General features: G+C 40.0%; 2 protein-coding genes across 2 annotated transcripts in view; one reads left to right on the forward strand and one right to left on the reverse strand.

Annotated features, from left to right (window-relative positions):
* LOC130916724 (muscarinic acetylcholine receptor M2-like) overlaps positions 1-22,471 on the reverse strand; it is a 101,356-nt gene that overhangs the window by 43,995 nt on the left and 34,890 nt on the right. The gene's annotated exons all lie outside the window — the stretch shown is intronic.
* Positions 12,629-22,471, forward strand: part of LOC130916726 (guanine nucleotide-binding protein G(i) subunit alpha-1) — a 30,710-nt gene continuing 20,867 nt past the window's right edge. Inside the window, exon 1 of the mRNA XM_057837653.1 lies at positions 12,629-13,109. Coding sequence (XP_057693636.1) covers positions 12,992-13,109 — 118 coding nt within the window. The 5' untranslated portion in view covers positions 12,629-12,991. The remainder of the gene's footprint in view (positions 13,110-22,471) is intronic.

Raw genomic sequence — 22,471 nt, forward strand, 5'->3', positions numbered from 1 at the left:
TAAGTGCCATGGCAATTAATAACTTTTGGGAAGATAATTCATGTGAAAAAGGAAAAAAAAAAAAAAGGAAAGCTCATGTAATGTGATGTATGCAACTCTACCATGTTTGATTGTGCGTCCTTGGCTGTAGGGGGACGGGTATTGATAAGCATATACTTCTCCCGTCTGCCCTTGTCTTTCTTCGATTCTTTCTTTCTTCAGGCTAAACGTATCACATTTTGTAATTGTCAATTATACCGATGATGATGACAATAAACATTTCAAAGAAAAAACACCTGTAGCACAAAAGAAAAAAATCACTTGTAAACGGAAAAAAAACAACTTATAGAAAAAAATTTTTACATTGTGTTTTTTTCATTTTTATTTCACAACGAAAAATTTGGGAATACAGGCTGTTTTGTTTGTTTGTTTTGTTTTACAAGTTAAAATTTGTGATTTTACAGGGGTTTTTTTTTATAACTAGGTTACAGGTAACTTTTTGGCTCCAAAATCTCGACAAGAATGTGACAAAACTTGTGCACTTGTAATTGGTAAATTTTAACCCATAGCAAAGAAAAATATCCGTAGAACAAAAAAACTCACTTGTAAACAACTTGTAGAACAATTTATTACATTGTGTTTTTTCATGTTTATTTTACAACGCAAAATTTGGGAATACAAGTTTTTTTGTTTTTGTTTTACAAGTTAAAATTAGTCATTATACAGGGAAAATTTTCGTTTTACAACTTCACTTCTTTTGGCATTATTCTATCTCCATACAGGTTTCATGAACTGGTGGAACCTGCTCAGGTGAGAGGTTAGACGTCTTCAAAATCAACCAGAAACGTCCCGTTGCAATCAGTTCCTAGACGTCGATGATACAGTTGAAGTTTCATCAGTTAGCCCTATTGATTCTTACAGCCCTGGTGGGTCTTGGCTGCGTCATTTGTTGACGTTTGTGCGAAGGAGCACGGAAGTTAACCTCACTCAGAAGGCCATCACATATAGCTGAGTTGAATACAAGTGTGATGAAAAAGAGGATAAAAGCATGCTACGCTTTAGGGCACAGAGATGTATAGTACCGTATAGGATTGTACGTTGCCAGGAGTGATATAAGCCATCACCGCTTTAAACATAAGCATAATGCCCATTCATTCATTCCCTCGTCTCCTTATTTTCTTTCATTATATGAATCTAGCAAATGTTTTTTTCCCTCTTTCCATGTCATAGCAAGAGACGAGACCTGCAAAAACATCATTACGTGCAAAACACAGTCAGAGGAACTCATTTGCCCTGTACCACTCAGAAGTAATACAATTGCTGCTAACAATGAAAGAAGCTCTTTCCTTTTCACTATTTGAAGCCATGCCCCAAGCTTGTTTTTTCATTATTATTTTAGGAGAAATGAGGTCATCTAGTTTGAGCCGTAGCAGCTTTCTGAATGGATGACAAAGAGCCAAACACAATAGCGGCAAAGGCTCGCTATGTAACACTTTACTGACGAGTTTACTGGTGCGTGTAGAAATTCGTATAAATTGACGCGGTCCCAGAAACACACTAGAGGAACAATTCTCAACTTGTTCTTAATTTAGAATGAGTGTGAAAATCAACCTAAAACAAAATTAAGCCTAAAAAGGAATAAGCAGAGGCCCTCTTGCTCAGATTCCCATTCTCCTTGTCAAAGCAGCTGAACACATAGGCGGAGTTTGACTTTTGGGGCAGGAGGGGCACAACAATATGATGACCCCGAAACGCAGTGTCAGCAATAAAATTAACTTACAAGAATATTTAAAATAATAGGTTGACAATGGGCGTATTTTTGTTTCCCATCATTCTTGAGAGGAATTCTAAATCAAGCTGCTTAGACAATACTTTTTGCCAAGATCGTCATGCTTTGAATATAGTACGCCCGCTGGTGTCATGCCAATGTAGTTACCCCAGTAAAGAATTGTATCCCCTGGGCGGAGCCATATGGAGGTAGATTTGTGTCTTTATTATTCAATCAAAAAAAGTTGCTTCAATTAAAATATATATTTTCAACCACAAAAAGTTGCTTCAATCAAACAAAAAATGTGTTTGAATGCAAAAATACATTTGAATCTCCCCAAAAATTGTGAAAGCTATTTTTTTTTTTTTTTTATGTCCTAGCCACATTTTGGCTGGGACATTTTTGTCTTTATTACTCAATCAAAAAATAAAAAATAAGTTCCTTCAAAAAACATATGTTTTAAAAAAAAAAAAATTATCAAAAAAAGAACATTTTCAATCATGGAAAAAGTTCCTGAATGCGAAAAAATATTTTGGATTGAAAAATTTGCGTTTCAACACTTATTTTTTCACCCAAAAAATTTTCTTTGAAGCAATCCTTTTGGTGTTTGGGCCATATTAAGGGTAGGACATTTGTGTCTATATCATTTAATCCCCCCCAAAAAGTTGCTTCAATCAAAAACAATATTTTTAATCAAAGAAAAAAATCATTTGAAAAATAAAATTGCCCTCCTCTAATTTTTTATTCTTATTTTTGAAAATTATATGCAAAGCAAATGACCGTTTAAGTTGCTAGTCACATGAGCTGTTATATATATATAATATATATATATATATATATATATATATATATATATATATATATGAAAGTCATTTACATGCAATGACACTTTTCGGCCACCGGGGGGGCTTCTCCCCCTTAAAATCCGCTTATGGCTGAACAGCACAGGTTGAAAAAAAAGAGGTCCTTTTGCTTAATGCTAGCATATGCAAAATACCATTGTGATCATTAACTGGAGGCACTTTAAGTCAAAACAGGTTAGACGTCTGTCTCAAATCCGTCGTTCTTCACACAAGATAAAGAATATATGACTGAGACATTGAGGGGTAATATTGCAAAGGAACACTACAGCAACAGAAATGCGCCGTTATCACTAGGGATTCATCATGAGTTGTTTCTATGATTTATTACGGATAATCAAGTTGCAACTATAAATCTGTGACAATGACTAATGTTCATTTTTCCTAAAGCCCTTAATAGATGGATCATGCATCTGTATGGAGACATTTTTTACTGTACTCCAAGACTGTGATTCAACCGAAGAAGCTTGAGCAACAGATTCACATACTGTACATAATAATCAGGTCTAATATGAACAAATTTCTTCACATCTGACAAATTAACTTATCATGAAGCAAGGTTCACCATTTTGTGAACAATCACATGAACAAAAACGAGGCAGACGATTTACAGGAAAATCATGGTTTCTTGAAGTACAATTTCAAGGAATTTAGGACATGGCAACCAAAACGGAATACCCGTAATCTTTACCAAAATTTAAAGTACCGTATTGGCCCGAATATAGGACGGTGTTTTTTGCATTGAAATAAGATTGAAAAAGTGGGGGTCGTCTTATAGTCGCGGCCTAGACGTTATACCCATTCACAACGCTAGATGGCGCCAGATATCATTGAAGCGATGTTCTGTCATGATAGATCTCAGCTATTCTCAAGTTTAAACAGTTTGCATTATAATAATGCAATGTTTTTCCTTATTCAGATTTGTTTCAAGACTACAGTTACAGTTAGACTTCACTTTGATGGTTAATGCAGTTATTGCAATTTTGTTGTTTTATCACAATAGATTGGTGTATTTACATTTCAAAAACCAGAAGCCATTCATTTACGAACGTGATTGCACTTTAGTTTACATATTTCAATGTTCAGATATTAACATTTGAATGAGGCAAAATAACATTCTTTTTCTCTCAAATATGTTGTTAGAATCATTTGTTTTAGATGTACTGTAATTATTTTCTGTATAAAAATGAATTTGGTGTTCAAAAAGTCTTTTTTCAAACTTGAGTCTTGGAAAAGAGGGGGTCGTCTTATTATCAGGGCCGTCTTATATTCGGGCCAATATGGTACATTGACTGACGTGAACGTAGGCCGCACCCGCTAGCAGTTGGTCTGCTTTAAAAAAGTGCATATGACACCAGAAAGCTTGTTTATTTCATATTACACACGGTATTTTATGCTCCTGAATGAAATGGAATGCTTGGATGTGTATGGAAGTGATCAATATATTTATTCAACTTTTTGAATCCCGTGTCATGAAAATGAGTGACTTCCAGCTAGATTTTCGAGTTGAGGAAGAAGGCAGATATGACGTCAGAGAATGAGATCCTCTTCACTATACAGCCATATTATTGTATGCCGAAGGACTGCCGATTCAGCCGATTTTGCGGATTTATTCGTTTATTTTTCGCGTCACGCCAGCCCTATGTGCTGCAGGCTTTTGTTGTTACACAAGGGAGAGTGGTGCACTCTGGGACCGCAGCGGCTGCTGCTGCCCTTCTGTCATCGGGGTCGTTGGCGGGGCCTCCTGAGGCCCATGGGGCCTGGGGTGGGGCTTGTTGTCCCCGGCCGATGGGGTGGATATCCCCTGGTCTCCGGTGCTCGGTGTGGTGCCTGTCCGGGGTGCGCTGTGGGTGCACGGGCGGCAGGGGGATGGGTGGGCGAGGGCGCTGGGGGTGGTCTGGGGCCGGGGTTCCCCCACCCTCCGGCCGGTGCTTCTGGCAGACAGGGGGCACGCCTGGGGGACCCTGCCTCTTAATTCATGCACTCCTCACTTTGCACTGTAAATATTTTTCACCCTGGCACCTACATACTCATTCATGCCTTCGGGGAGAGTCGGGACGGGTCCACACAGTCCCAGGCCGGCTCTCCCTTTATTTTAATGCATCACATACCAAAGTTATGGGATGGATGGGACCTTTGGGGGGGGTGACTTCATGGTTACCTCCTCACGACAGGGCCCCGCTATTCCCGCTCCTCTTTTAACATACCACACACATCATACACACGGGGGAGCTCCAGCAAGGGGCGGTGGGACAGGGAGCTGGGTAGAATTTCCATGCGGCGGTCCCACTGCCTCAAGCCAAGCTCTCCTATTTTAATGTATACACTGCACTACCCTCCATACACACTCCCATCACGGTGCTGAATAATGGCTGCCAGTCGGGGACCTGGCAGCCTCAGTAATTAGGTGGTAGGTGGGTGCCACACTTTTTCTCTATGGCGTGGTTCCCGCAGCATGGCCTCCCCTCTGCCTGGGCTGCCGGCTGAGGGAGTGTGGGGAGGTTGGAACTCCAATCTCAAGTTGCCCCGTGATGGCTCCTCAGTGTTCTCCTGCTTCCGCCTTCCCCTCTCTTCTCTGCCTGGGTATCCGCCCTGCACTCCGGCGCGGGTCGCTGGCTGGATGCCAGTGAGTCGGCTGGATGTCACCTGCTCTAGCGGGGGGCCCTGCCCTGGGCTTCGTGGGCTGTTGGGGGTCCCTCGTTGTGCCGTGCCGGTTGGGGGGCTACAGCTGTGGCACTTGGGCCAGGTGGACAGACAGGGGTTTGCATGGGGATTGGTGGTGCGTCCCCTCTTCCCATCCCTGAAGACCGGTTGATGGGGGCGCGGGTGGCCCTGGGGACCACCCTGGATCCCTGGGGGGTGACGATGGCCCCTCTGCTGGGCTGCTGGAGGAGGGATGGGCTGCGCTGCCTCGACACCCTCCTAGCCCCCGTCACAAAAGTGAGCTTAGTATCAGGATTACAAGATTCTTTGTTAGTTGTAAGTCATGTCGGTCAGTTGTTGATCTGGCGATGATGTGAGGCCAAGGACCGGTTTAAGTAAGCTGCTGACGATGATTAGCGCACCTGGTCACAGGCTCACCCATCTGTGCAATCAAGGCAGTGACACAAATACACAAAGACAAGGAGGAGGGGCTCAGTTTGAATAATAGTATTCAAACATTGAAACATTTAAACTAACATAGAGTAAATGCCCTTTCCCTCCATATGTTGTTCTGCAACAAATTTTGAATTACTTAACTTGCAGACATGGCAAATCACTTGAATACACCAGCCATTTTATTAACGCTCAGTTGAATAACTTTTTTAACAGTCAAGCAGTGACTTCAAAACGAGATTTTGACTTTGAATACTTACCATACAAATTTGCCGTCCACTGATGTGTCGTGACTCCTGCGTGCTCTTCTGTTTAGTTGCCTTTCAGGTGCGCTCTGACAGTGATGTCACACGCCGACCGTTAAATTTCAGATTTCGAGCGCGTCCGGTCTGCACGGTCTGCCCCAGAACATTGCGTAACCTATCATTTGGACGTCCATAGTGCTGATCCGGGCCGCATCTGGCGCACTGCCGTTAAGTAGGCGTGATTGCTATGCGGATCTGGCGAGCTAAGGCCGGATCCGGCACGCAGTCACTTGCTGTTGGGGCTGTTACATTTTTTGTTTGTTTGTTTGTTTGTTTGTTTTCTAGCACAGGTAAGTCTCACATGCCATGTTGGATCATGTGGTGTCAGTTCGAATCCAGCAACAAACATGAAAATTATAGTGGCAATACATCAAGTGACTAATTGAGTGTAGACATTGTTGAGATGATAAAGTAAGAAAACAATTGAAATGGTGTAAAATTTACTCTTTTTCGCCCTCTTTTTCCCCTCTCTTTCCCCACGCAGGCAATCCATTTTGCCCCATCTTTGGCCACAATGGTTAGCACTCTGGACTTTGAATACAGTGATCAGAGGTCAAATCTCGGGAGGACCGCCAAACTATACATTTTTCTGGTACCCTGAAAGTAAAGATGTGATTGTACTGCATGTCAATTCAATTAAAATCCAAATTTATGAATAGATACAAAGAGCATAAACTGTAGACATTACATATTTAAAATACAGCTGTAAATATACTGTATTTTCACTGTGGTATTTATTAGTATTGTAAATCTGAATAAATTACATTTTATTAGCATCAACAAGAGTTCATGCATCCCTCAGGACTAAAATGTTCTACAACTCTGCTACCACCCAGAGGATGAACGTGTCACAGCAAGTCTTTCAGGACTATTCCATTGAGAAGCAAAAGTGATCCATCATATATACGGTACTAGTATATTATCCACACGTGGGTAGAGTAGCCAATTATTTTACTTAGTAAGAGTAGCGTTACTTAAAAATAATATGAAATTATATTTTGATTAATTAATAATAGAAAATTTTGGTTAAAATTACATAAATAAATTGTAAAAACATGTTTTATTATGTATACTGTACATTCTTTCATTAATTTATATAATTTTGTAGCCTGTGTTCCCCTGTCAATATCTGACACCCCCCTAGTAAAGTGTGCAGGTGTTTGATGTCTGCAAATTAATTTTTTAGCACACTTCATCAATAATAGCAACATGTTTGTCAACAGCATGGGAACTTACATGCGATTTTGAGTGTGGAAATAATGAACAGAGACGTCTTGGGGCTAATAGGTCCCAGACGGAGGCCATTCACCCCTGATGAGCATTAAAGTGCTGAGTATTGGTCCTCCATTCACACTCGGGGTCTTTTGAGGCTAAAAACATTGTTGCCTGGAAGTGCAGTAACATGGTTGTGTCATGACGACATTAATATATCACCTCCCCTGCAGAAAAAAACACCCAAAATGAATGCTTTCTTTCTTCTGTGACGATTACAACACAGGCTTGTTTTGGATTTTTCAATGCACTTTTGCCCTTTTGTTTCACACGGTTCTTTTAATGTAAAGCAAGAGTATGGTGAAATGATTTTATGTCCCAGTTTGCATACTCTAAGAGCCAACTGCAAATTGTATGCAAAGTGAGAACATGAATTCTGACCGCATTTCAATTCTTACCCGTCCCATTTAGACACAGCTCTGAATAGGCCACTTTAGGTCAAATTCAATAGAGCTACAGCACAGTGAAATGAATGGCTTCCTACGTAGTTATGTAATTATGCTATTTTTTTTATTCATCCTACCTTTGTCTGTTCATTCTGATTAATATTTAAACATCTGCCTGTTCATTCACAAACACGAGATAAGACAAGCACTTTAATAGGATCATCTGACAGAATTTATTTATCTGATGTTCTAATGCACTTCATCGCTTCAGTGAATAAATACTGCACATTCATCCAGATTTTTTTTTTTTCACGAAATCCCACTTTCTTTTGTAGACGAGCTACTTAAGTTATTTTCATTCATTTCAGGTGTTCTGGCCTCAGCCCTCCCTGGGTTGCATCAGAGTCATCTGACAGTCATTTGAATTGCTGGATGTGGTCACATAGAAAATGTAACCACAGGGTGGGGCCCTCATTTGTGAACAGCACATCCGTCCATCCCTTGAGGAAAAAAAAACAGACCTTCACCATTAAATGTGGCTTTTTTTGTTTGGGTTTATTTTTAACAGTGGTGGGAGCAATTTTGTAGTTTTAGTAGTGTATATTCAGTTGCATTTTACCTGAGGGGTCATTTTTCCTGATGGTGGATTTATTTTACTTTTAATGGGATCGCTTCTTTTGAGAGTTTTTTTCCCGCCTGATGAATATTATAATAGTTTCAGCATAGCTCCTGAAGCCCAAACTAATAGGTCAGCATGAACTCCAGGGGTTTTGCTCGTGCCAGTGACTGGCTATAAATATATCTTTTTTTCTTTACTTTTTTTCCCTTTACTTTAGTACAGAATCTTCAGTGCTTTTGCTACTTCTGATTTTAAATTCAGACTGGTATATCCACAATTTTTACTTGGCATTCTCTTCTTCTACACCAGTGGTCAGGAACCTATGGCTTGCGAGCCATATCTGGTTCTTTTGATGAGTGCATCTGTCTCTCCGCCAACCCGTAATCTTAAACGTGGAACTGGCCGGCTCGCTTGACATGAATTAGCTGTGATGAGCTTATGGAGCATTTTCACTTTGATCTTGGACACTTCCAACATACGTTGCAATGATATGCTTCAATTTGGTGCCTTTTGGTGGTCGCGGATTGTACGGTGATTGGCATTAAAGAGCTACCTCACGCGTTAAGTCTCCGCTCAGCCAGCAGAGTGGGTATAACATATAGTATAGTCATTAAAAATGTGTAGAGGAAAATTAAACCAAGAGAACTGTGTGGTACTCCAAGTCACACAGGTGGGTGATCGGTTTCACTGTCATGACTTTTTCGCCCGTCTAATTGTTGCCACTTCCAGGAGAGTGGGACTCACGAAACTGCTAGCTTGAGAGACTCCCCCTGTCTCGGCCACTGAGATGCATAAGTCCCCCAGGTTGTGGTTTCTACTTCCAGAAAATATACACAACACCAATCCGTGCTTCTATTCGTTATTTACCAAGTGGTGAGTGCCCAACTGATATTTTTATCAATCACAATTCTGCGACTACAGAATATATATACAAACACACACACATATGCAGAAAGGAGCAGAAGTATTGCAACCCCTTATGATTTTGCTAGTTCACCCATGCATAAAATAGGTAGGGGTCTGAAATTTCAATCATAGATGCATTTCCACTCGTAGAAACATAATCTATAAAAAAAAAAAAAAAACAGAAATCACATTGTATGATTTTTTAAAAAATAATTTATTCCTAATTTAGTGGGGTTCATACATTTTTGTAGTCCTGAGAATCAGCAATAGTTATGGGACTCAAAGAGTTGTCAATCTACCTTAAAGTCCACCTTTAACCCATGAGTAACCACCTACCCACCACCTGTTTGAGCTCATTGTTGTCACCAATGCACCCAACAGTCAGTCATAATCTACCATGGGCAAGACTAGAGAGCTTTCGAAAGACACCAGAGAAAAAATGGTGGAGCTCCACAAAGCTGGAAAAGGCTATGACACAATTGAAAAGCAGCTTGGTGAGAATAAATCAACAGTTGCAGCAATTGTTAGAAAATGGAAAAAGGCAAAAGCCAAACATGACTGATAATCTATCTCGGACTGGGACTCCATGTAAAATCTTTCCACATGGGGCATCACTCATGATGAGAAAAGTGAGAGCTCAGCCAAGAACTACACAGCAGGAGCCGGTCAATGACCTGAAAAGAGCTGGATGCACAGTTTCAGTAGAACACTACGATGCAATGGTTTGAAATTGAAGCCAGTACATGTGAAGGCCCGTCTGATGTTTGCCAGGGACCATCTGAATGATGCAGAGGGGTAATAGGAGAAAGTCATGTGGTCAGATAAGACCAAAGTAGAACTTTTCGGTGGTTTACTTTACTCGTCGTGTGTGGAGGAAAAAGAAAAAGTATTGCAATCCCAAGAACACCATTCCCACTGTGAAGTATGGTGGTGGAAACATCATGCTTTGGGGCTGCTTTTTGGCAAAGGGGACAGGACGACTGTACTGTATAAACCACAGGATGAATGGTGAAATGTATCGTCAGATTTTGAGCCACAACCTCCTTCCCTCAGTCAGAGAATTGAAGATGAGTCGTGGCTGGATCTTCCAACATGACAATATTCCGAAGCACACAGCCAAGCTGACCAAGGAGTGGCTGCGTAAAAAGCATGTCAAGGTTCTGGAGTGGCCTAGCCAGTCTCCAGACCTCAATCCAATAGAAAATGTTTGGATGGAGCTGAAACTTCGTGTTTCTCAACGACAGCCCCGAAACCTGACAGATCTAGAGAAGATTTGAGTGAAGGAATGGGCCACAATCCCTGTCTCCATTGTGAAAACCTGGTGAAGAATGACAGAAAGCGTCTCACCTCTGTAATTACAAACAAATGTTTCTGCACTAGATTTTAGATTTTCTCAGAGGAACAAATACTTATGAACCCCAGTAAATTACAAATTAATTATTGAAAAATCATACAATATGAGTTCCGGATTTTTGTTGTTGTTGATTATGTCTCTCTAAGTGGACATGCATCTATGATTGAAATTTCAAACCTCTACCTATTTTCCAAGTGTGTGAACTTGCAAAAACACAACGGGTGCAAATACTTCTGCTCCTCATTGTATATACACACACAATCTGTATGGCTCTCGTGGAATCTTTTTTTTTTAAATATGTTGGGTGTTTTGGCTCTCTCAGTCAAAAAGGTTCCCAACCCGTTCTCTACATGAACAGCATTACTGACCGTGTGCCTTTTTAGCTTTGCATGCAAACGCACCATAGTGGGCATTTGCAGCTCACGACAGAGGCCAACCATGCAAATCCAGCACGAGCATTTTTACCAAATGTTCCATCTGATTTGCCTAAACTATCAAGTGGTTGCGAAAAGTGCCAAATGTTTGTTCACAGTCTTGTAAAATACTGCGAGGTTGAGACTAAACAACATAGAATTTAAGCAGTGACAAATACAGTGATCCCTCGCTACTTCGCACTTCAAACTTCGCGCCCTCAGTCCCTCATGGATTTTTATTTTTTATTGAAATAAATGAATTAATTAAATAAATGCAGTATTTTATACAGTTAAGTTTTGATCTTGCCAGAGACGCTTACTTCAAAGTGCCGCATGCGTCATTCATCGTTTAACTTGTTAAACAGTTGCTGTGGCAACTCACTGTGTGTAAGTGAGAGGCTTCAGTGGATTTGAGTGGACTCACTCAGTGTAGCATTTCATAAAGAGTAGTATTTTTCTACTTTATTCTTGTTTAAAAATAATTCGGAAGGACAGCAAAATGTTTAAAACATAATTATTACATTTGAAGTGCTTAAAAACTTGTCTGGAACGCCAGACTCACCGCTGTTCCAGCGATAGAGTCTGGCGACCGTTTCGCGGATTAAATTTCCAGGGCGGAGGAAGCCACAGCAAACAGACAGCGGAGTGGACCAATCAGCGACGGGTGGACGTGACGTTGGTAAAGCGACAATAAACTTTAGCGCGAGGAAATAAAGATTATGAGGAGAGCGGAGAACGGAGAGGTATATTCAACATGGCTAGTACGAGACAGACTGTTGGTTTTAGCGTCTCAATGTGTTTTTGGTCATTTAAAACTGACTTTACCGCGGATTGGAACATATTATCGGCTCTCCCGTTTGCCATCTGTGTTGTTGTGAAGACAACTTCAGACGCGCAAGTGTGACGTTGCTCGTTAAGAACACGTCACGCAAATAAACGAATCTGGTTACCTTCGTTCTGGCTCGAGAGGCCAATGAGGAGCTGGGTCCCAGAATGTTCTCCCGGTGTTTAAAAACTACCGGGAGAACAGTCTGGCTGTGCCAGGAAACTTAAAAACCATTTATTAAAATATATATGTATATACTGTATATACATAAGGTTTTTTTTTTAATTATACTTTCGGAAAGAAGTGAAAAACATGTCTTATATGTATCTTTTTTTTTCAAAGCTAAATATGAATGAATACATTGAACAAAAAAAAAAAAAAATTGGGAGCGCTACTTCACGGTTTTTCACATATCGCGGCAGGTTCTGGTCCCATTAACCACGAAAAGTGACGGATCACTGTTTAATAAAAATTAAATGAAAGAAAGTTCTCTAAAATGGCTCAGGCAAATCCAGTTTTATTGGTAATTTTTAGTCATCTGGAATTGTGAAATTGTCCCTAATCAAGTATCCAATGAGGAACAAGTAAGAAATATGATTTTTTTTTTTTTAATAATAATTTTCTGTGTTCTCACACTACGTTTTAAGATGATTGTTTTGAAATGATTTTAACATACAATCACAGCTATCAAGATGATTGTTTTGAAATGATTTTAATATACAATCACAGCTATTTAAACAAGGTTTATTTTTTAAAAAAAAGAACTTGACCTGTCCTGCGCATGCGCTCTTCACAAAAATTTGGTTGAAAACCTCTCTGCGCATGCGTATAACAGATTGACATTGCGAGCACAACCGGAAGCTAATAATTTTGATAGAGTACAGGACTGACTGCGATAATTCATTCAGATTTAAGAAGGATTAAACATCAAATCTTAGACCCGGGCACTTGACAAGGACAACAAAATTGTCGTGGTTTGGCTGTAAAATCGCTGTTTGGAGGAAAAGGGCGTGCTCGTGGTTCAATCCCAACAGTAAACCCACCCCGATCCCCCTCCCTTACCCTCCTCCTCCTCCCATTGCTGGATGCTAGCTCGGTGGTAGCCGTTGCATGTCGTATAGCACTCCCCGTAAAAAGTTGTGCTTCGTCCATTTTACCCCAAAATAATCGACTCGGAGGAGATCAGACTGCGGCAAAAGAAAAAAAGATGGGATGTACTCTGAGCACGGACGACAAGGCGGCGCAGGAGCGCAGCAAGATGATCGACAGGAACCTCCGGGACGACGGAGAGAAAGCTGCCCGGGAGGTGAAGCTGTTGCTGCTCGGTGAGAGAAAGATGGATGGGCCGGTCGGGGCGAGGGGGGGACGTTCCCCAAGCCAACACCCAAGCTTTGCGTTGTACACATTTGGACAAACCCTAGTTAATTTCTGTCGTTTGTTGTTTTTCATTTAATGACATGACATAAAAAAACTGCATTTTTGAGGTTCAGTAGAACTTTGAAGAAACAACAAGTGGAGACATTTTGTCGTTTAGTGTTGAATGGCGAAGGGCTTTCGTCGCGCAGAAAAGTTTACTGTGTAATTTTGTTTTTTCGTCCTTCGCTAGCTCAATTTTGATATCTTTTAAGGTGGTTAAAATGCGTCTGCCGTTAAGGATTAACGCCACTTTGGACAGCCGCTGCCGCCCAACACTGGCTTTAAGTCGCTAAGCTAATTTAGCAATTAGCTTCTTAACGCTAGCCAACTCGGCGTCCCCAGTTCGGATTAGTTAGCCAACTGAGATTTAAAATAAACAAAAGAAACAATAACATACACGCACAAAACGCAATTCCCTCTTCTATTTTATTACTAATTTTAAATATACTATTTTAATACGGCTTGCAATGGCTTTTGTGCGGTCATAGTTTCCAATAAAATTTTATCAGCTGACTTAATCTTCGTTTTTGCCAGCCGGCCCACGCTAAATAAACCTTATCACTATTGTGGTGGCGTTTTTTTTTTTTTTTTTTTTTTTTTTAAATTGAAAAACACTTCGCCGCATATTTCCGCGTCAATATTAATATTTGCTCTTTCTCACGGTTAAATTATTTCATCAGATCTATTTCGAGAGTCATTTCACCGTATTGTGTAATAAAGTGAGGACACATACGTCGTGTAGTAACATTTTAACTAATTCACTACCAATGTCGGCGAATTATCACGTTTCAGTGCCACTGACGGCGATAAACGTCCAACCCATTTGCTTTGTGGGCAGCCTTTCCAGTCCAAATGGAGTTAAATATGTGACTCGGACATGTGGGACAACACGTCGGCCTCACAATTCTGAGAATATTAACACATTTTCCCTGTGTTTTGGGGTACTGTAAAATTTCCCTGAGTGTAAATTCTTGTCTTGTCAATATCAGTTGACTGGCAACCAGTCTAGCTAGTGCGTACTCTGTCTTTTGCCAAAATAAGCTGAGACTAGGCTGCACAACACCCACACTCCTAATAAGGGCATCATCTATAAAGGCTGAATGGTTTGATGATGCATTCAAAGATAGACACAGTGAGTCAATTATTCTTAAAAAAAAAAAAAAACTCCACACATCAAAAGCCAAACGTATATACAGTATCTTTACTGCCAAGATGACATGACGTGTTACGTTTCAGTTCCTATTTAACAAGATTAGAAATGTTTGTAAATTTTTGTTAGTTGTTTCACTTCAAACCAAGCGTGTAGGTTTGGTCTCAACAATGGTAGGGACGATATAACAGAATACCCTGCATGTACCCTTTTTTCTGAGGAGGGGACATTCATAATGATCATTGCAAAATAAATATTGATTTATACTAACTTTCATGTGTATTGGTTCAGCCTACACTGTTCAATTCAAACCTTTGTTTTCAAAAACTACTAAAGAAACATTTTGAAAATTTCCAGAAAAACTCCGGATTTTAAGAGCAAATTTAAATTGCATTATTTGAACATAAATTATATTAATATACAAAATTAATACAAGCTTGCTAATCTCTTAATGATCGAGGAATAAAAAAAAAAAATCAACATTTATCTTAAGACCACTCAACATTGTCTAAATAAAAAAATTAAATATAACTGAAAAACTGGTCAGGGAATAACAAAAAAAAAAAAAAAGGGATCTGTCCTTCAGGTAAAACACTACTGCTTTTGTCCACAAGCACAGCCAAACTGAACAAAAAAGATAAAACGAGCTCCGTGGGCTGCTTTAAGACCACATAAATAAAATACAAAGTAAAATTGGGCAGGAGGGGGTAGACCTCAGTTAACTACATTTCTCACAGTTAATTTAATGTTAACAGTAGAAAACACATACAGTAGGACCCTTCTCTCTAAGCAGCTTCCTACTCGAGTTTTGCAGGTTAGCAAGTTCAAACAGTTTAATGTTATGCTAACTCTGATGCAGGTCAAAATTAGTGGTGTGTTCTCCACTTCCACAACATTGATGTCTTTTTACATTTCTGACAGTGGCTGCTACTGGTTGGGAAAAAAGCTTCTAATATCCCTGATATCTAATGTGTGTGTGTGTGTGTTTGTTGGGGGCGTCACGTCATCAGCCATCAGCCAAACAAATAAGCGTTTAGGAGAGGGAAAATGGACTGGCACATTCAGCAAGTGAAAAGAGGTACCTGTAAGTCTGCACATAATGAAAATAATTCACTTCGTAATGGTGGGAACATATGGGAAGACAATCTAAATGACATTTAACTAAAGTCATTATATAACGCAAATAAGGTTGCTTAAAAGTTGGTGGGGACAATTTGAGCATTGTCCCTACCGTCCCTATGCAAACCTACGTACGCCCTTGCTTCAAACATTGGCTGTAATCACATAATGATATTTGCTGCACATGCATACACATCCCGCAATCTCCACTAACAAGGAGCACTAATGTAAATAGCATGAGTATATCAGATTTCTGTATCCAGCAACAAAGTCACAGTGAATTAGGTTTTTAATTTTAAGTCTTTGATTTTAATTAGGTTGTATGCATGCTTTTAACAAAGGAAAGTAATTCTCTCTTCTGACTGTCAACCCTTGAATTATGAGTTCGTTAAGGAGATTGACTTGGACGTAAAATCGACGCCAAATTGAACTTGTGGACGTTCAAGTAACAACTGTTGCCCAATCACAAGTCATCTAGTACAAGAGTTTGATCTAAATTCGACTGTTTAGATGCAGTATAGCAGGGGTCGGGAAACCATGGCTCGCGAGCCAGATGTGGCTCTTTTGACGGCTGCATTGAGCAGCACACAAATCTTTAATTATTAAAAAAAAGTTTTGTTATACACCTTTGTAGGGCGGAACGATATTGGAAAACATTTATATTGTGACTTTTTGGGGGTTTGCGATATATTGCGATCTATATATTGAAATCTTAAAACTTGAAGGATTTTCACCAGGTGACTTGAATTGCTTGCTATTTAGCTAGCTATTTGGTAAGACTGGTTGACTCACCATGTTTTTGTATTAGTGTGTTGCATTCAGTATTTTATTGTTCTTACGGAGTTCACCCCCCTTGTTTTTCCTCATGACACTAAACATGAGCATTCAAAGGCAGTCCTCCCAGTTTAAATGAATTGGATATCTAAATTGGATATATAAAAAAAAACTTTCCATTGAACACGATTGTTATTATGTTGTTGTTGTTTATTTTCATCATCATCGGTATCATTGACAGTTACAAGATAGCATTGTGATAAGATTAATTAACCCGAAGAAAAGACAAGGGCTGACGGGAGAAGCCTGGGCTTATTAAATCCCGTCCCCAGTAAACCAAAGGACGCAAATGTTCACATGATAATGTAGACATTTCGCATTGTGATACAAGTGCAATTTAAAAAAAAAAAAATTTACACATTAATTATCTTCCCAGTAGTCATTGATTAGACGTGGCACTTGGGTCATTCAGTCAATCATCCGTTTGCTCATTGATTCGGTGAGAGTTTATCTGCTAGGAAATCTTCAGTTGATGGAGGACAGCCGAGGGAGACACGGAAGCCCTGGTTCACTCCTCGTCAGCCCTGGCTTGGTTCACGCGAACAAGCCTCTCTTGGTCCCGAGTCTCCTTGATGATTTTCGTCACCATTTGAGCTGTGGCAACACTAGACGCTGTTAGGTCCATCTTCATCTCTGATAAGACGTCACAGGCCTTGTTGAGGCTGGCGCGCCCCGCATTGATAGCATTGCCGATATTGCGAGCAAGCTCCATTGCTTTTCTATGATGTCGCACCACTTTCGCTGAGAAACGGAGCATCCAAAGGGCACCAATACCCAGCAGGACAGCGAGAATCAACAGTGGGATCAAAACGTAAACATCTTCGACATCCTCAATGTCGAGCGCGGTCAAACATGTGGGCCTCCATTTCCCCCAGCCGTCCTCCGTAAATCCAGACATGAAAGTGTTGGCCGGACATGGGCGTTGGCTCAATGTAGGTCGCATTGTTGAGAAAATCTTGTCCAAGGTACAATTGAGCAGTTCCATGACGCATAAAATTGGTACAGAGTTAATCACAACTAGACAGACATTATCAAAACATACTAGCAAATTGGAACATAAGTATAATGTTAAAATAAATTTAAAAATATAACAAAAACATAACAAATTCTAAATAAAATCAATCCTTTAGGTGAGCCTAAACCCACATCCACAGCTCAACATTATTATCATCAGAACAAAAATAATTGAATTATTTTCCATAAAAATCACGTGTGTATGACTCGTATCATGTTTACATTATACACACACTTTCTCAACACAGACAGTTGTCAGAGAGAGAGAAATCAATCAACTTTATTTGTATAGCACATTTAAAAAGTCCGCCAAGAAGTCCAAAGTGCTTTACATACCATAAAACAGCAAAATAAGTTAACTTTCAAAGATAAAACACATTAAAATAAAATAAACAGTCATTGCACATTAAAAGCTGAAGAAAAATAAAATGTTTTAAGGCGTGACTTAAAATCCGTAAGTGAAGGGGCCTGTCTAATAGTAAGTGGTAATTGGTTCCACAGCCTGGGTGCCATCAGAAATCACCATGTTTTACCACCGCTAGACACACTAAACACACTGGCGTTAACTCTTGTAGCTGGTGGGAAATGTTCATGACAATGTTAACCAACCTTTAATTTTGTATAAATGCAAAATCATATTGGAGGTATCGCCTCCTCGGCAGCCACCTTCCACAAACTTTTTTTTCATGTTGGTTGGCTCTCCCCCTCGAAGTCGTCCCCAACTGTAACATTTGTGTCGCCGAAGTATTCCCATAACAGCGATTTCGTTTTCTTCTATGGGGGGAAAAAGTTCAGGCGTTTCAATCCTTTGGGCCCTTATTTTTAATTTTTAATTACATTACTTAATTGCAGACTTATCGTTGCTTTTTGGTTCCGAGTTAGCCAGTAGAGTAGTGTGCTTATTATGAGTTATTTATTGGTGTTCATAATATACTATAATAGTAGTACATTCGCAGTTGAACACGGACAATGGTATACTATGAAAAATAATGTGCTGTATGATTATTGTCATAGTGTAGAGTTGATAAGCGACCGTAACTAACAACCTCAATAAACAGTGTGTCATTTAGAACTGAGTGTTATCTTTGTAAATATTGATTCAAATTAGTTATACAGGTCTTGTATTGCATCTCATTTGATGGTACCAATGAATCTAATGCGACGTCCAGCATTAAACTGACTTTGTTTCGCCCACAATGTTTTGTTGCTGGAAGATGGCAGCCAACGCCTGACGTCCTGGACGGAAACAGATGTATAAGGTTGCATAGCAACCCGTGCACTCTGACTGACAGCAATTGTGCAGCAATTATGGATGGCGAACATGGAAGAGAGAGCCAGCGCATGCCTGCAACTGCATGCCTGCTTGGGGAGTGGGGCTCATCAGCAAGTCTTGTTCTTTAATTGATCATGTTTGCTCTCTGCAATCCAAAGTGGTGCTCAATTCCCCTCGCTCGCGTGTATGCGTGGGCTAAGTGACATGTAATGTGATTTTCTTTTGCATGGCTTTGATGCAATAATGGAGAGCGTGGATGTATTGCAGTGATGCGTTTACGCTGCATGTTCGAGAGCCAAATTCAGATTTATTGCTTGTAGAGGTTTTCTTAATTATTTTTCGGGGTCAGACATTTTTAGACCTCACCAATCAATGTGTTTTGAAGGTATTATGCTGACGTTTTTGGATAGTAACATATTTGTGTGTTTGCTCTGCACTCGATTGGCAGGGATCTGTCAACAAACTCCCTGTTGTTGTAGTCAATGCTCAACCTGAAATTAATCCTCCCTAGAGATTTGAATGAAGCTGGCACGGCTTCAAATTTCTCCATGCCGACAGCACTGCATATGTTTTACATTTTATGCTGCTTGCCTTAAGTCAGCAGTGATAAACCCTAGATCACCCGTGTCCCGACTAAGGATAAGATATATGGAAATTTGGAAAATCTATTTTTTTCTTATTCTGTGAATTGCACTTTGAACAGTTAAAACTGTCAGTGGGTGGACACACAGCAGTGATTGGATATTACTAGGGATGTCCCGATCACATGCAGTAGTTTTGCATGCGAGTCTGAGTTGTGATTTTAAGGATCTGCTGATAACGACTCCCGATCTGATACCTCGGAAATGTATTAATTAGAAAAAAAAGCACATCTAAATGTTTTCCCCCCCAATTTGAACAAGGCTATTACTACAGTATAGCCACGTGAAAGGGTTAATAGTACAGCAGTGGTTTCAGTGATTTTTTTTTTTTTTTTTTTTTTTTTTTTTTTTGCTATTCAGTTGTGCATCACAAAATAAGGTAGCAAAAAGTTATTTGATTGTTATGGATTCAGTAGCAATTTAATTTCGTTATGTTTTCAGTTTCACTTTATCTTTCCAGTTCACCATGTTGATAATTTTGATGTCTTATGACCACTTTTCGTCTTACTGCAAAGAAAGAGGAAATTATGATCGCCCTGCCATGATATTTATGTCATTAGCCTTCGCGCTGTGACCCGGGAATTAATCGGCTGCTTCCGAACATGCCGCGTCCCGGTGAAGTCCCGGACATTATACTAGAACTCTGTTCACGTCCGTGTCAGTTGACCCGGGCTAGAATGGCGGCCCAGACTCCGGCATTGTAAAGTCAAAATCGCATTAGTCACTGATGTCGTAAATATGAATAAAATACATCCATTTTAAAACCCAAACTTTTACACCTGATTCTGATCCTCTGAAAATTACATGCTAGGGCCTGACTTCCGTTTCTGAGGACATCCCTACTAAGCAGGATCTGTGTATAATTCTTATTATTTAATTACAGGTGTTTTAGCTCATTTCAATTTATTTTATTTAAATGGGCTATTATTTATTTTATTATGTGTTACAAATGTGATGTAGTATTCATTTATATTGTATATTTCATGTTGTATAACTTTAGCTCCTATGTGAATATTAGTTCCTACTTGTTTTATTGTGGTAGGAGGGTTTTGTATTGAACACGGGGCCGTGTTGGTTATTATTATAGCAGAGAAGACAGCAGTAAATCAACAAAGACAAGTCAACTGTGCCCCGATATACCACTCAAGAGATATGATGGACTCAAAAAGTGGGTTACGATTGCATATTAATTTGAAAATCGACCGGATCCACTGTATTTTCACACGTGTGACTTCCGGTCTGCCCGATCCTAGTTACCGGTAGTAGTATTGACGCAGGAGGGTTGCATCTCGCGTCAAATAATAAACTCTGCCGTTCTTTTGCCGTGCGTCGTGTTGAGCCGCTTCTGGGATGCGTCTAACACGCGGCCGCACTGCGACTGGTGTGCATTGGCTGATTAACTTGAACGCCCGCGTTTCACTGTGTTCTCGCGGCGGCCACGTTGTCGCGACGTTGACGTTTCTGGGTTATACTGGCCTACCGTGTTGGTCCTCATAATATTAGAAAAGATGGAGTAAATATAATCTACACAAAGAAACTGTAACCCGATCGACTCACAGCCTCAAAAAGTAAGGGTTACGTTACGTCAGAAACTCGTTCGGTACGCATCCGTTCCGAACCGAGCACCACGTACCGAAACGGTTCAATACAAATACATGTACCGTTACACCCTTGCTAAATACTATCTTGCATGTGCACACACACAGCATCAATATACAAGACATTGCAAAACAAGTGGACTACACAGGACGTTTTCTTTAGAACTATGTCCCCACTCATTGAAGATTTTTTCAAATTGAAATTTATCCCACCTGAATTTAAGATTAAAAAAAAAAAAAAAAAAAAAAAAAAAAAAAAAAAACATTTGCAGTGAGGTTCGTAGTCGTCTGCTCATTGAACATGTCTCCTCACTAGGGAGCATGTGTAATCCCAGCCGAGAGAAGGTAATTAAAATGTTGTCTTCTCAGCTGTAAACATGCATGGATCTCATGGGGAGTGGCATAGGCCAGTGGTTGTTGTGCCTTATAGTATGAAAATGACTGGGATGTGCCTCAGGCTGCGTTCAGACTGTGAGCATATCCGATTCCATTCAGATTCGTCCTCAAATCCGATTTTTAGAGCTAACTGTTAACACCATTTTTAGCAGGTGTCGAAATCAGATCTAGGCCTGTTCACACTGGGCCACATTTTGACTAATCTGGAAGATTGCTGTGGCAACAAAGATGTCATCCAGCGTAAAGTGACGTCACGGACAGTCAAAACCCATTTTAGATCTTCAGACACTGAGAAGCATTTAGTCCATATCAGAGATGAAACTACCTCCTGTGTGTGGTTTTAATCAGTCTCGCAGAAATCTGATTTCTATTTCATTTTTTGTTCAGACTACAAAAGAACCATCCAATTTCAATCTGGATTTTGGCTGACAGTCTGAACAAAGTCATCAAATTGAAATCATTCGCTGCCAGCCTCCCCCAGTCAAAATGCATTTGATGTCTAGCATCCTCTATGGTTGGTTCAATGACCCACACCACAGCACACTCCAATTGAAGGTGGTGAAAATGCTCAAATTCGACCTGATTATCAGTACATGCAATTTCTCGCTTTACTGGCAAGTCTTTTCTGCATTAAATAGTAACCTGAGGGACACTTGAGCCGTTTGTAATCTCATTGACACCAGGATCTATTTGATTAATCCAATTGCGCCGAGATGCGGCTCAACTGTGGATTGAGTCGCATCTATAATAAGATTCTGTTCGCTTGTCGACCGACAAACTGCAGATCGGAAGGAGTGGAGCTCCATTTGCAAACTTGGTGTTGCTTATGTACGTGTCTTTCATTGTAATGCTGCTGGAACGATAGTGAACAAAAATATTCATAGTTTGTTTGATATTGTCTCTTACAAGGATGTCACTGATTCGATCACGGATCGGAAATCGGGCCGATCTTGCCATTTGTCATAGGATCAGAATTGGGTGAAAAGGGTCAGATTTTCAAGTTTAAAAAAATATATATATTCGCCAAAAGACACAAAAATATCTTTTTTATACTCCGCTTTTCACAAAAATATCTTTTTTATACTCCGCAACACTACCGGAAAAAGCGGAAGGGAAAGTACTGTAAACTATTGCTGAACCGATTGTCCGAACTAACTGATAGATTAATCGATTTACTTAAATAATTGGTAGGCTGCAGCCCTATTGTAAACTGTAATATGTTTGGAACGTTTGTTCAAATTAAAAA

Source organism: Corythoichthys intestinalis, chromosome 5 (genome assembly GCF_030265065.1).
Source record: "Corythoichthys intestinalis isolate RoL2023-P3 chromosome 5, ASM3026506v1, whole genome shotgun sequence".
Lineage (NCBI taxonomy): Eukaryota > Metazoa > Chordata > Actinopteri > Syngnathiformes > Syngnathidae > Corythoichthys > Corythoichthys intestinalis.